The 14662-nt window shown below is 47.0% G+C and overlaps 1 protein-coding gene across 1 annotated transcript in view; it reads right to left on the minus strand.

Moving 5' to 3' along the window:
- Positions 1-14662, minus strand: part of PYGL (glycogen phosphorylase L) — a 36749-nt gene that overhangs the window by 3452 nt on the left and 18635 nt on the right. Inside the window, exons 7-17 of the mRNA XM_045014151.1 lie at positions 13558-13669; positions 13085-13167; positions 11472-11615; positions 9727-9819; positions 7346-7492; positions 4439-4602; positions 3753-3867; positions 1914-2015; positions 1680-1827; positions 1490-1548; positions 931-1072 (exon numbers count right to left, since the gene is read on the minus strand). Coding sequence (XP_044870086.1) covers positions 931-1072; positions 1490-1548; positions 1680-1827; positions 1914-2015; positions 3753-3867; positions 4439-4602; positions 7346-7492; positions 9727-9819; positions 11472-11615; positions 13085-13167; positions 13558-13669 — 1309 coding nt within the window. The remainder of the gene's footprint in view (positions 1-930; positions 1073-1489; positions 1549-1679; positions 1828-1913; positions 2016-3752; positions 3868-4438; positions 4603-7345; positions 7493-9726; positions 9820-11471; positions 11616-13084; positions 13168-13557; positions 13670-14662) is intronic.

Below are 14662 nucleotides of genomic sequence, written 5' to 3' on the forward strand. Positions count from 1 at the left end.
AGTCTAAACATGAATCCATCCTTGGCATCACTGCCCAGTTTAAGAGCAGCATCCATTAGCATCCTCTGATTGGTGTTGTGTTGGCTCCTTGTTCCAGGGATTTACACTGATCAAAAAGTTTGCTGCAAACTGGGACCTGACTTTAAAAAGACATTGGCAGGACATACCAGCTTGTCGCAGCTTCCTAATCAATACGGACACTTTTTAAAATCTACCCTTCAGAATACATGTTTTCAAACTTAGGCTCCTGATCCTACAACTGGTTCTGTGTAGATGGAACACTGAATCCATACAGAGGTCTGCATAGATCCTCTTGCAGGATCAGGGCTTTAGAATTCTGTAGCTTCATCCCTAAGTCATCACACTGCTTGGAGAACTCTAGATCAGAGACCATTCTCCTCTGCAGTTCTTAGGCAGCGTTCGTGTGTAGGAGACTTTTTCTTGCTGTTTGAATTTCTGGTTTATTTTACCACCACAATGTGTGCAGAAATGTAATTTTTAAGGTAACCCAACTCCAGAAGATTCAACTTTCTCTCAAGAGCTCCTGCAATGTTGACACAGCTATGAGAGACAAACTACAGTTGTAAGCTCCATGGAAGGACCTTTCGTTTTGTGTGCGCGCGCACCCTCCCCCCCCATTAAAGTAGTAGCTTGTCAATCCAGGTAATAAAGTGGAAGAACAGACCCACACTCTTGTTCACTCTGAAAGGGAAACTGCTGTTAACCCTACCAGCCATGCTTTAGCTTGTGAGTCTACATATAAGCAGCACAATGTACAAGCTCTAGGTAGGGAAGAAAAATCTTAACTCTGCGCCCAATTAGATAGGCAGCTCTAAAACTACATGGCAGCTTTATTAGAATGGCAGTTACGTCATCCTTCAAACCATACTGCACGTGCAGCCTCTACCACGGCTCTGTACAGCACGTTACCTTTTTCAGCCAGGGACACTCGGTAGTTCTCCAGAAAGATGACTTTCAACTTGTTTCCAACCATAGGGTCATTGTTCACCACATGACCCACAGCTGTAATGAGTCTGATGATCATTTTAGCCATGTGGTATCCTGGAGCAGCCTAGAAAAGACCCACAGGCTGAAGACTAGTAAGGCTGTTGATAACTGTACACAGATGCTTTGACTGCCATTTTGCTCACACGGCTAGTTTGTTGGAACACCCTATTTTTGTTACCCTGTCTTTTTCCCCTCCACACCTCAGCCCGCTTGTTTCTTGTGTCCTCCTGTTATCTTGTCATTTCGACTGTAAACTCTCTTGGGCAGGGACCGTCCATTATTCTGTGTATGTGCTTTGCTCTGACTTGGCTGGAACCTTTCAGCCGCTACCACAAGTGGTAGATTTTTCCAAGAGCGAAAATCCCATTCAAAGTCAGTGGGACTTTTATGCTCCTAAATCCCTTAAGTGCTTTTGAAAGTCTCCCCCGTAAAGTGTCAAACCACCACCACCCTTAAACAAAGGCCAGTGAGATTAACTTACTTTGCCTCCAATAATAACTGTCCTAGGCACAAATGACTTCATAGGATCTCTCTTTATGCCTAAAAGAAAAAGGAAATGCGAAATTACCTAACATTTTCAGTCCAGGTGTTGCTGTCTTTCAGTACCTATCAGTGCATGCCTGGCTCAGATTGTCTTTCTGAAGGAGACAGACACCAGGTGAGTGACTTACGGTTGTACATGGTGATAATGTGCAGGCAGTTCATGAGCTGACGCTTGTACTCGTGAATTCTCTTCACATGCACATCAAACATGGAGGAAGGGTTAATCTTCACTTTGTATTCCTTCTCCAAGTACTGGGCAAACTTAACTTTATTCTCCTGCGGAGTGGTTAAAAAAGGCATTATTGCATGCAACCGAGTTCACACCATCCCATGGCTCGTCCAGAGATTCCCTAATCCCTTACCTGTTTCACTTTGGAAACCTCCCGAATGAAGATATCGTCATTAACAAACTTATGCAGCTTTATCAGCTGACTTAGATCTTTCACATAGTCCTCTCCTATTTTCTGTAATAAGTAATAATAATTAATAATAATAAAATAAAGTCATTCAATACATTCATCTCTAAAGTTACTGAACTGCCTTTTTACACACGTGCTGCAAATTTCGCTCAGTCCACGCAGACATACAGAACACATGGTCTTCTAACTTCTGGAGGAATCAATATTTTCTACAGGCAGCACTTCTGTTCAAGAAATTTTAACTCAACAGGCTGAAAACTAAAATGACAAACAAGGTTTGAAAAAGGTTGGCCAATTATAAATTGAAGGAGCTAGAGGTCCAAGGTCATCCCCCACCTCCTTTCCTCAAATCCCTCTCCCGCGGAGAGTTTCAAAACACATTTGCCAACTTGGCTTCACTAGCAATGGGGTCAAGAGCTTGAGCGGCTTGGGGTTGTGGACTCTCCTAACTAGGGTTTATTCCAACAGGTCCCTCCTCCTAAGAGGTCCCTCCAAAACTGGGAGTTAAAAGGCAGAGCCTCAGACATTTCTGAATGCTGGGCTTGTCAATGTGTAGCAGTATTTTGAAAGGCACAGCCATTGTTTTATTCACTTTGGGGAAAGTGTACCAAGGCACAAGTCCTGTGCATGTCCTTGTACCACCCACAAAGAGAAAAGGAGTAAGAAACCCAAAGTGGTTTTCAATTCTCCAAAGCTCCTAAATAAGAAAAAATAAATCTTAAGGATTTTTTTTTTTAAAAACAAACACCACTTTCACTGGTCACTCTGGCTCCACCATTAGTGAGCAAACACCCTGCAAACACTCAGACTCTATTGTACTGGGGGGGAGAGAGGGGGCAGGAATACTCAAAGAGAAACACAGGAAGCCTCTGATAGCTTCTCATGAGATAGGGGACCAATATTTCAAGCAGGCATTTGATGGCATAAAGCAATCTGGGCAGTGTTCCCAGCCAGGAGCTATGCACGCTGAGAGATATTCCAGGCCGGGAGCAAACAGTCTGAATAAAGCAGTTTCCAATACAAATTCTCTCCCCCAAATGCCAGCCCTGAATCAGGGTATGGAGATTAACAACGTGGGCCACTCAGTGACTCTTTCTGCAAAGAGACCCTCCGCCGCTGCTTCACTGTCTGAGGCTGGACCGGGTGACTAGCATGTGAAACTGGAGGGGAGCTGCTCCTTTTTCCTGTATTTTCAGCCATAGGCACCGACTCCCTGGGTGCTGTGGGGCTGGAGCACCCACGGGGAAAAGTTAGCAGATGCTCCACCCCCACCGGTAGCCAAGCTCCCCCTGCCCCCACTCCCTCCTCACCTTCTCCTCCCCTGAGCACGCCGTGTCCCCGCTCCTCCCCCTCCCAGTGCTTCCTGCCCACCGCCTAACAGCTGTTTGACAGCGCTTAGGACTTTTGGGGGAGCCGGGGGAGGAGTGGGGACACAGCACGCTTGGGGGAAAAAGTGGTAAAGAGGCAGGGACTGGGGGTGGAATTGGGGCAGGGCGAGGGTGGTGGTGGTGGGGGGGGGGTTTGAGCACCCTCAGGGCAGAGGGGAAGTTGGCATCCATGTTTCCAGCTCTTGGATCTAGTGCTGTCCCCATGGGGAATCAACCCCCCCAGAGACATGTGCATCTGAGCAGTCATCACTGATGCAGAGGCATCCAGCTGCCGCATTCAGTGAGGATGCAGAGAGCATTCCCAAAGCGGTGGCTCACTTGCAGGAAGAGCTGGTTACCATTTTAACACATTGCCATGTGCCCACGCCCTCTTTCCCACATGCACTGTAGTTACCTCTGCTATGAGCTCTGCTAGTCCTGGGTTGCAAAGCAAGAGCCAGCGCCTGGGGGTGATCCCATTGGTTTTATTCTGAAACTTCTCTGGTTCCAGCTCGGCAAAGTCCTTGAATCTAGGACAACGAGAAGGTAACAGCCTTATTCTGAGAGGCTATTCTGCTATGCTCAGTGTGAAACCATTATCTGAGGGGGTATCAATGCATACAGGCAGCGTTGTCTAGTGTTTAGAGCACAAGATTAGGTGGCGGAAGATGCAAATTCTACCCCCAGCTCTGCCAATGGGCGACTCACCTCAGGACCCTCAGCTAGTCACTTACTGTCAATCTCCCTTTCTGCACCATTAGACGTGGGAGTTGCAATGGTGAGGAATTAAGGGGGAAAAGGCTAATTTTACAGCCCATTTCTATTACATTAACAGGCATTCACAAATAACTAACAATTGCTAATCCTGGCTTGCTCTTGGCATCATTCACAATTGCTTTGCACTCCTGCTCTGCACTGTGCTGATTTGATCCTGACTCAGACAAACCCGATTTTCCATTTTATAAGAATTTAACAGTTGTGCTCCAATCTTAGTGTAGTGAACCTGAGTGTAACCATTTCAGATGTCTTACTGAGCAGGGTCAGGAACTGCTGTACTTTGCAATTCATCCATGAGCCACATTTATTGTTTTTCTAACTTACACCTGAGTCTTCACGATATCAGAGTGGATCTTTGCTACGCCATTAACAGCATGCGAGCCAATGATACAGAGATGGGCCATGTTGATTCTCTTGACTCCTCCTTCTTCAATCAGGGACATTCTTCTCAGACGGTCAATATCATTAGGAAACAGGGCCGTGACTTTCTGTGAGGTTGGAGATGGGATAAAGACAGTCATAAATTCAGTATCTATAACTGGGCATTCAGCTCAGCTGCTCTCTTAGCCAGCAGAGGGAAAGCACACCCTCTGCCATAATAGCATCTGGGTTCTGATCAGTGCAAGGACTGCTATATGGTAAAACCCAATCCTATGAAGGACTCTGGGGCCATCTGAAACCTTTGTAAAATTCAGGTTGATAAAGAACAGCTTCAATTTTGATATGGGGATAGATCTAAATTTTGGAAAACAGATTTGGGGTTCAGCTGCATTCTGTTCGAGTGCCGTCCAGATGACAAATTCAAAAATGTGCTGTAATGATTTTTAAGAAAAAAAATCCACAGCAACTAGATCACAGATACGTTAGAGCATCAACAAGCTTAGTCACTCTACAACTCAATCAATCCCCAAATAATTAGAACAAAAAAAAAAAGCAGCCATCCCTGACTACAAATAAGAACAGCCACCTGCATGGGCCAGTATAAAACAGGATTAAGTATACTTGACCTGATGAAGAGTTCTGTGGTGGAAGCTCGAAAGCTTGTCATTCACTAGGAGAAGCTGGTCCAATAAAAGCTATTACCTTGCCCACCTGGTCTCTCTAAGTTTAGCTACAGCCAGCCAGAGGCTGTGAATCATGTGTCACTGAGGGTGGGCCAGGCCTAAGAGGCATTCGAGAAATGGACAATGGGATCAACAGCAGCAGAAGTCCCAGAATAGAACAATAATGAGTTCTAGGGGGCCGAGCCACTCTGGAGCACGCACTGCACATCCCAGGTGAAGCAGTTTAACGGGCCTTGTTTAGGAACCGCTGCACTTTATCATCCTCTACCTGAGTTATACCACCACCACCACCACCACCACGTTCCAGGCAGCCAGGACGGCAGCACAAGTGAATTCTGCCTGTAGTGGGGCAGCCAGAGAGGCTGTGCAGAGCCCCAGCCAATCAAGTGGAGGCTTGAAAGCAGCCTATCAGGGCCAGGCCGGGCCCTATAAGAAGGCTGCAGGGCAGCGAGGAGCACAGTCTCTCCCCAGGGCCGGCTCTACCATTTTTGCCGCCCCAAGCAACAGCAACAAAAAAAAAAAAAAAGCCACCAGCGGCTCGGACTGCTGCCCAGACTGGCTAAGCAAAAACACGCTCCGACTGTGCCGCCCCAGGAATGGCCAGAATGCCGCCCCTCAGCACATGCTGCCCCAGGCACGTGCTTCCTCCGCTGGTGCCTGGAGCCGGCCCCGTCTCTCCCTGGAGGACAAAGCGAGAACTGGCTCTTAGAGAAGCACCGAAGCCAGAGCAGGGCTGGGCAGGGTCAGCTGAGGCTGGGGGAGCTCCAGGCTGACGACTGCCAGGCTGGGACAATGGGGAAGCAGCCCAGGGAAGCAGGCAGTAGAGGAGCGTTAGAGGGGGGCAGTAAGTGGCTGCTGCTAGATGGTCCCTGGGTCAGAGCCCAGAGTAGCAGGCAGGCCTGGGTCCCCCCGTTTCTCCCCCCACTTGCCAGTGATGAGTGGCTAAGCCAGACTGCAGTTTGCCCTTGGAGGAAGGGGCTAGATTGAGGACTGCACTGAGCCACTGAGGTGAGTGGTAGAACCAGAAACTGCTGGTCCCCTGGAAGTGGGGGAGCAGAGGGAGAGCAGCGGAGCGGGCACAGAGGGAGGGCGGTGTCCAGAAGTGGACACTGCAGTCTGGGAGTGACGTGGGTCCGACTGCGAGGACGGTGGAGGCCGAGAAAGTAACAGAGGGCGAGAGAAGAGTAGTGAAGGCGCACCGCTGAAAGAGCTAATTCCCAAACCAACCAGCAGGAGGCGCCGCGGTGGTGAGCCTGCCCTGTTACACTGCCATTCTAGCTGGTTTGTTCCTCTCTCCTCCCCTCCCCATCATTTACCGCATTTGAAGCCTTCTGTTAGTCTATAAGGTGCCACAGGATTCTTTGCTGCTTCATTTGAAGCCTTGTGAAGAGTTTGTATCATTGACATCTGCACGTCCTTGTCTCTGCCCTCTCTGGTAAATCAAATACATTATCCGGTCTCCCCTGCTCCCACAAATAAATATTCCATGTGTCGGGGCAAAGCACCTTTACCTACTGGCAAAGTGGTTTGATTCACCAGTTTTTCCTTTAGGAACCAATTTAGTGTTTGTGATTCCTCTCCCCCTTGAGCTTTTTTATAGGGCCACTGATACAGCATGATGCAAAAACAAACATTCCACGGGGGCTTGGGGGGACGCAGGACTAGAGAGACACATTTTGTTAATGTGCATCCTGGCTTGGATTCAAATTCACATTAAAGGCTCCTTTGTGCTGCCAGAGTGCAAAGAGGCCCTAATGTCCATGAGACTGAAGCCCTCCCTTGTTTATTTTACACTCCATCTTGTCTAGAGTGACCTTCATATTTCAGGAGGAAAACAACTTGATGTTCCTCAGAGGGACTTCTCATTAAAAATTGACAGCTCAAACAAGAACCAGACTGGGATAAAGAGCAAGCACAGAAAAGGCTGGCCTGTGGTTTAGCCCAATCCTTATGTCAAGGACCCCCTTTTCCCTACCCTCTGTTGAAAAAAATAAAGCACAGATCCCCACAGCCCCACATCCAGATTCCATGTCAGAGAGAAGCAAGTCCATTACAACCGCCATGCCCTGGCATAGCCCAGCAAGACACCGGATGCTTCCTTTCCCCTCCCACAGCGGGATGCGTTTGGCACTCAGAGCCAGTGTCAGTTTCATTTCAAGTTACTTACGTCCAGATGCCTCTGGTTTATTTCGTAAATTATTTGCAGATGTCTCGGCAGCAGCTTCTCCACAAGATCGACTGGCCAGCGCTCTAGCGCTTCGGGGAGCACCGTGTGGTTTGTGTAGGCAAAGGTCCGCTTGGTGATATCCCAGGCCTGGCATTTAATAGAGGGGGGGGGGGTTAATGGTTAAAAGAGTAAAGCCAAGGACCCCTCAAACCTGTACAACACCCACATGCTACCCACTCTGTGACAAAACTTTACTCAGGCCCAGTCCTGGGATACATATTGTTCCCTCTCACTTGGTGGAGGGAGGGGTGTATGTGCTTGGGGGCTGGCTCTGCTTCAGACTCCCTGAAGCATAGCAGGAAAATAATTTAATCTCTGCAACCTGGCCTACACTAGAACGTTAAATCAGTTTAACTCCATCGCTCAGGGGTGTGAAAAATCCACACCTCTGAGTGGTCTCACCCCGTAGACAGACCCCTCTCAGGGAGGTGGATTAAATACAGCGACAGGAGAACCCCTCCCACTGGCATGGGTAGTACCTACTCTGAAGCGCTACAGTGGTGCAGCTGCAGCAGTAGCATTTCAAGTGTAGACAAGCCCTGTATCTACATTCACCATCTGTAAAAGGGGGATGATGCCTCCCTCCTGTGTCTCCTCTGTGTAAATGGTCAGCTCTTACTAGGTAAATGTACAGCACCTAGCACAACAGGGCTGTGTTCTCATTTGGGGCCTCTTGGATGACTAATACCAATAAACAACTTGTCAATCGATGCTGGTCACTCCAATTCTCTCTCATGATTTATAATGAAACAGGCCTTTCTGACAAGCAAGAACATTGTTCAACAAAGGGAAATTCAGTTCCTTGCAATACACCTATACACTTCCAGCAGGAAGACTCATTTTGCAGCTCCTTTCAGATAAGAAGAAACAAGCTTTTTAAAACAAACTCCCATGAATTCTGATATGGAATCATGAACTTTAATAAAAATTCCAACTTAAACCTCTCATATAAGAAAGTTCCGGATTGTACTGGTCAAACAGAACATTACAGTCTGCGGCTGCTAGTTATTGGTTCCACAAATCCTATCTTAGTTACTGCTCTCAAGATGCAGATTATTGATGAAGTTGTTCTAGACAGCAGCTGTTCCATATCCTGCATGAGAAAGTTAGTGTGTCCCAATAGCTACTTTTAACTACTTATTTTTATCTAAGAAGTTTTAGCAGGTTTACAAATCCTTGCCACATAAATATCAGACAGACAATCATTACAACAGTGAGCCTTTGTTTAGAGAAGCGTACAGTACTATAGTCATCAGCTGTCTCTATTTAACAAGCTGTTACCATATTGTAGAATGAGCATCTTTGCATCGATGGCTTTGTGCTGCACAGGAAAGGATTCAGTTTCCAAATGGCTGGTAGTCAGTTAGCTTACAAGTGTAACAAGAGAAGTATTCAGAAGAGTATGTATAAAGAATACATACATATCAGAGGACATCTGACTGGCATGTGTGCCACACCCACGGAGCAAGCACAGCGTGAGGATTTGTGAATGCACTTGTGTGTATGCAACCCAACTTGTGGATATATTTTTTATAAAAAATAAGGTATATATATATCTGCTGTTGACACATGCAAAAGTGTTAGCAGACTCTTGAAAATGTAGGGCTCCACATGGAGCAGATTTACCTCTTCAGAAATAATTAAAAAATTACTACTGAACAGATCCATTCTTTTATAGCAGAAACCTTACAAAAGGTTTTAACTTAAAGATAAACTTGACATACGCAGTTACAAAATTGGCCTCCGTAAGTCCCTAAAGCTGTACTGACAAGGCCTGCTACCCATCACTTTCTTCAACTCTGTGGTCTTGATCACAGATTAGCTAGATTATAGGCAGTGGTGTAGCCAGGTGGAACAAACAGGGGAGCAATCACAAAAAAAGCAGCGCTTTTACTCACCTGGCAGCGCTTTTACTGACGGGGCAGTGCTCCGGATCTTCGGCAGCGGGTCCTTCACTCGCTCCGCAGGTCTTCGGCAGCGGGTCCTTCAGTGCCGCTGAACACACACACAGCAAGTGAAGGACCCGCCGAAGCGCTGCCGAAGACCCGGAGCGCCACCGGGTGAGTAAAAATTAAAAAGGCGCCAAGAAACTGAAAAGCCGCCACTTGTGCTCAGTGGGAGAGCGGCCACTGCTCTGCTCCCCCCCAGCTATGCTACTGATTATAGGGGTAAACCCAAGAAGCTTGTCAATATATCATACCATATGCCATGAGAAAGTTAAGGGATTATCTAGAGAGTTGCTCTTTAGCAAGGCTACGCTTGCAATGTTTGGTATTCTCTATCACAGGAAACAGAAAAAGCACAGAGATGATTTTCCAAACCTTAGTCCATGGCAGTTTTTCAATGTCCACAAAAACTCTCATTAGTTCGGGAATGGCCAGTGCAGGATGAGTGTCATTCAGCTGTATCGCTACCTATAAAAATTAATACAAAATTCAAGCAACCAAACGTGTAATCCTTCATTTTGCCTCTTACGGTACGTCTTCACTACCCGCCATATCGGCGGGTAGCAATCAATTTCTCGGAGTTCGATATATCGCGTCTCATAGATAGATAGAAAACTGGCTAGATGGTCGGGCTCAACGGGTAGTGATCAATGGTTCCATGTCTAGTTGGCAGCCGGTATCAAGTGGAGTGCCCCAAGGGTTGGTGCTGGGGCCGGTTTTATTCAATATCTTCATTAACGATCTGGAGGATGGTGTGGACTGCACCCTTAGCAAGTTTGCAGATGACACTAAACTGGGAGGAGTGGTTGATACGCTGGAGGGTAGGGATAGGATACAGAGGGACCTAGACACATTAGAGGATTGGGCCAAAAGAAATATGATGAGGTTCAACAAGGACAAGTGCAGAGTCCTGCACTTAGGATGGAAGAATCCCATGCACTGCTACAGACTAGGGACCGAATGGCTGGGCAGCAGTTCTGCAGAAAAGGACCTAGGGGTTACGGTGGACGAAAAGCTGAATATGAGTCAACAGTGTGCCCTTGTTGCCAAGAAGGCTAATGGCATTTTGGGTTGTATAAGTAGGGGCATTTCCAGCAGATCAAGGGATGTGATCATTCCCCTCTACTCAGCACTGGTGAGGCCTCATTTGGAGTACTGTGTCCAGTTTTGGGCCCCACACTACAAAAAGGATGTGGATAAATTGGAGAGAGTCCAGCGGAGGGCAACAAAAATGATTAGGGGGCTGGAGCACATGACTTATGAGGAGAGGCTGAGGGAACTGGGATTGTTTAGCCTGCAGAAGAGAAGAATGAGGGGGGATTTGATAGCTGCTTTCAACTATCTGAAAGGGGGTTCCAAAGAGGATGGATCTAGACTGTTCTCAGTGGTAGAAGATGATAGAACAAGGAGTAATGGTCTCAAGTTGCAGAGGGGGAGGTTTAGGCTGGATATTAGGAAAAACTTTTTCACTAGTAGGGTGGTGAAGAACTGGAATGGGTTACCTAGGGAGGTAGTGGAATCTCCTTCCTTAGAGGTTTTTAAGGTCAGGCTTGACAAAGCCCTGGCTGGGATGATTTAGTTGGGTTTGGTCCTGCTTTGAGCAGGGGGTTGGACTAGATGACCTCCTGAGGTCCCTTCCAACCCTGAGATTCTATGATTCTATGATTCATCTAGACGCGATATATCGAACTCTGAACGCGCTCCCGTCGACTCCGGAACTCCACCACCGCGAATGGCGGTGGCGGAGTCGACGGGGGAGCCGCGGACGTCGATCCCGTGCCGTGAGGACGGGTAAGTAATTCCAACTAAGGTACGTCGACTTCAGCTACGCTATTTGCGTAGCTGAAGTTGCGTACCTTAGATCGAACCCCCCCCCCCCAGTGTAGATCAGGCCTTAGCTAGCTGCTTGGAGACACGTCAAATGTGCTACCTTTCCACGAATTTGTTCCCTCCATTGACGCTGGGTGGTTTGAAAGCGAGTTCTTAGTCTAGGAAATACCATATCAGATCCTGAGAGACCATTTGGTCCTCACCACCAAAACATTTATGAGGAAGTGGAAAGCATGCTTTGAAACTCAATCATTACAGACCTCACTCGGCCATTATCCCATGACGTTTACCTGATCTGGAAAAGAATCAAAAATAGTTCGAACGCTTTCTGTGCTTCCAAATTTGGATGCTTTGAAACGTCGGATGATATCCTGGAGAGTGGCAGCCACAACAAAGTACTCCTGTTTCAGTCGCAACTCTTTGCCTTCGAAAAACTACAAGCAAGAACAGACAGGGAGTGGTACATAATCTGAACCTGTAAGGGACAGATGCAATACAAACAGGGCTTAATTCTCAGTTGGTTGAGCTTAATTGATCTGGGTTGTTCTAACCTCACAGTGCTGTCTTGCTGAATACCATTTGTACTATGCAACCCAGTCAAATTGACTGGTTTTAAATGGACTTCTTCCTAGGTAATTTGCTCAAAAATGTAATTTTTGTTTTGTTTTGGGTTGGTTTTAAGATGACATTACTTTTTGGTTTTGGTATTTCCCCCGCAGCGTTTGCCACTTCAACATTGCGGCATTGTGCCAATGCAGGAGAATGAAAAACTGAACCTGACCAGAAAGAAAGAAGCTGTCCAGTTTGTTTTCCCTTGCCTGCCTTCAGTGAGTGAAATCGCCAAAGGGAAAAGGCAGAAAAGGACGAGAAGAAAATTCATTTGTACGGGATTCTTTTCAGTATTATAATCCCTGTGATTGGTTTTAACCTTTAACTACTGACTCCTTGTGCTGAACTGAAGTGGGAAGTAACTCTTCACACTCCTAGGCGTACATGAGCAGGGCACCAGCATGCCTTGCTTGGCCGACATGTCAAATCCCATCCCTACTAGAGCCAGTTCTCTGCTTTGTTGAGGCAGTGAAATGGAGTTCTGGCAACGAAACACATAGGAAGCCAAACATATCTTAGGCCAACATTTTCAAAATCAGGTGCCTAACATTAGGCTTCAAAACAAAAGCGACCCGATGCACACCACTAGTAAAGGAACAATGAATTTATCCTCATGCCATTTTTTGGCCTTGCGTGAGTTTAGCTGGAGCATCAGCCTGACTGTTTTTGGATTTAAGAAGTATTCCTTAAACCAGATTTGTTGATTTCTCTCTTTAAAAGGGCCTTGTCAGATCAAATTAGTCACAAAATTCAGGGTTTATGAAAGACAGCCTTTTCCAACATGCATAACTTCATTTTTCTCTCTCTCTCTCTCTCTCTCTAAAATTTCGGGTGGTATTGTCGACTGCCCACGTGATTTAGGAGTACAAGTCACAGCTTTCAGTAGAACTTGTGCTCCTAGATTTCTTAGATACTTTTAACCCCCCTGCCTCTCCTTTGCAATGAATATTTTAAAATACTCCTCTGCAGTGTTTGGAACCCCAACATCACATGGGGTTGGAACCTGATGTTGGAACCCCAACATCAGGCTAACATAGGAAAACCATGAAGTGATGCTGATTGAAACTGCTCCATGTTCACTGCTCACAGTGCACGGAGGCACTGTTTACACACACACTGTTCTTTTGTTGGTATGTTTCTGATATGGCCACTGCTCCAGTAGTCAGGCACTGAGAGCAGGAGGAATCTGTTGCCCTGTCTGGGTATGAGGAGGTTTTGCTTCAGCTAATTAGTCAAACTGGAACGAGCAACAGCCTCTAGCAGTGAAACCTTTAGCAGTTTTTGGATGACTTACGTTATCGTTCGGGTAGAGGACACGTGATATGTTCTCAGCCAAATTCCTGTCCAAGACGGCTTGAATGTAATCTCCAACGTTAACTGCAAGGGAAGGCTTGAGTCAGTGCAAGCGCATGTTGCACAAGAGGTTTGATGGGTTGCACACAGGACAGTTAACTGTCAGAGGGGAAAATCGGACAATAAACCAACACAAGCTTGACTGTCAAAACAGGTGAATCAGGCGCAGGCCCAGTTACTGGGCTATTCAAACTGGATCCTTCCTCTGACTACCTCCCCCCAGTAACTTCCATTTATAGATGGTTAAATAGCAAGTTCCAGTCCTCGTCCCAGCAGCATTCCATCATCCAGGTCACGTCACTGCTCTCCCTGGCAGCACCCCTCCTCCTCCCCCCTCGCTCCAGAGCATGCCATCGGCCTCCGAGGTGGGGAGATTAAGGACAGAAGCGAGTACTTCACAGAAGAGCTACTCACAGTCTCGGAGGTTGAAGTCATTAGGAGCCCGGGCAGACCACAGCCGCATGGTGTTGACGGTGTTATTCATGTATCCAGGCACAGGAGTATCGTAGGGCAAGGCAAGGACCACCTATTACACAGGGGTTACAGCATGACCTGTGGTGAGCCAGGTTCGGATGTCTTTTATAGACGAGAGGCTGGAATTAAAGCGTGACTGCCTGCGATATTCCTACTGTTCCCAGGAACACAGCACACCCTTCGATGCGTCAGTCAAGGCTACACATGGGGCCTGACCAAAACCAGCGGACGTCAATAAAAGGATTCCCATTGACTTCAAAGAGCAATGGATCAGGCCCACGGAAAGCGTATGTTGAAACGACATGGAAGTCAAAGCCCAATGGCATCAGTGTCTCACCACTGACTTCAACGGGCTGTGCATCGGGCCCTTAATAGTCCGTTTGGCACCGCTGATTATACAAATTATCTGTTGCTCAGAACATTGTTGGGATTCTCTTGCTAACTTAAAAAACCTGAAAAGATTGCCAGAAAGATATCGTGCTTGAAATGCACAAAACTGTTAGAAATAGAGTTAGAAAAGCAAGTGATGGCTAACCAGGTTGAATATGGACAGCTCCTTATATCTGCAATTAGGTCTCCAACTACAGCCATCTATATTTTGGAAAGTGTTAGAATTCAGGACACGGGGTGGGTTGGGAGGAAGAAGGAGTGTTAGTGTTATGGAAAAGCTAATCTCCACTCATCCCCTCCAGCCTGCAAAGAGAAGTTGCTCTGACTTCGCTCTGAAGATGGGGTGTCTGGGGAACCCCACACGGACAGATTGCACTGTCAGCACAGGACACTCCATGTGGTATCTGCAGGCTGAGCAGTTACACAAGTTACCAGCATGGAGGCCTGGTCAGAGGTTTGCCCATTACTAGCTCACTATATATTTTGCCAGGGTTGTTTGTGCTCAGCGGTGAAGGTGAAGTTTTCATTCCTACTCCCAGTACTGGTAAGAGCCCAGACTGCAAGGCCAGGGCTAGGAGGCGCTTTTAAATGTTTGGTTAATTTCTTTGCAAGGCCAGCCTTCCCTCAGCTGTGGTCTCTTAGATGATTATGGCTC

The sequence above is a fragment of the Mauremys mutica genome, chromosome 4, assembly GCF_020497125.1.
Source record: "Mauremys mutica isolate MM-2020 ecotype Southern chromosome 4, ASM2049712v1, whole genome shotgun sequence".
Taxonomy (NCBI): domain Eukaryota; kingdom Metazoa; phylum Chordata; order Testudines; family Geoemydidae; genus Mauremys; species Mauremys mutica.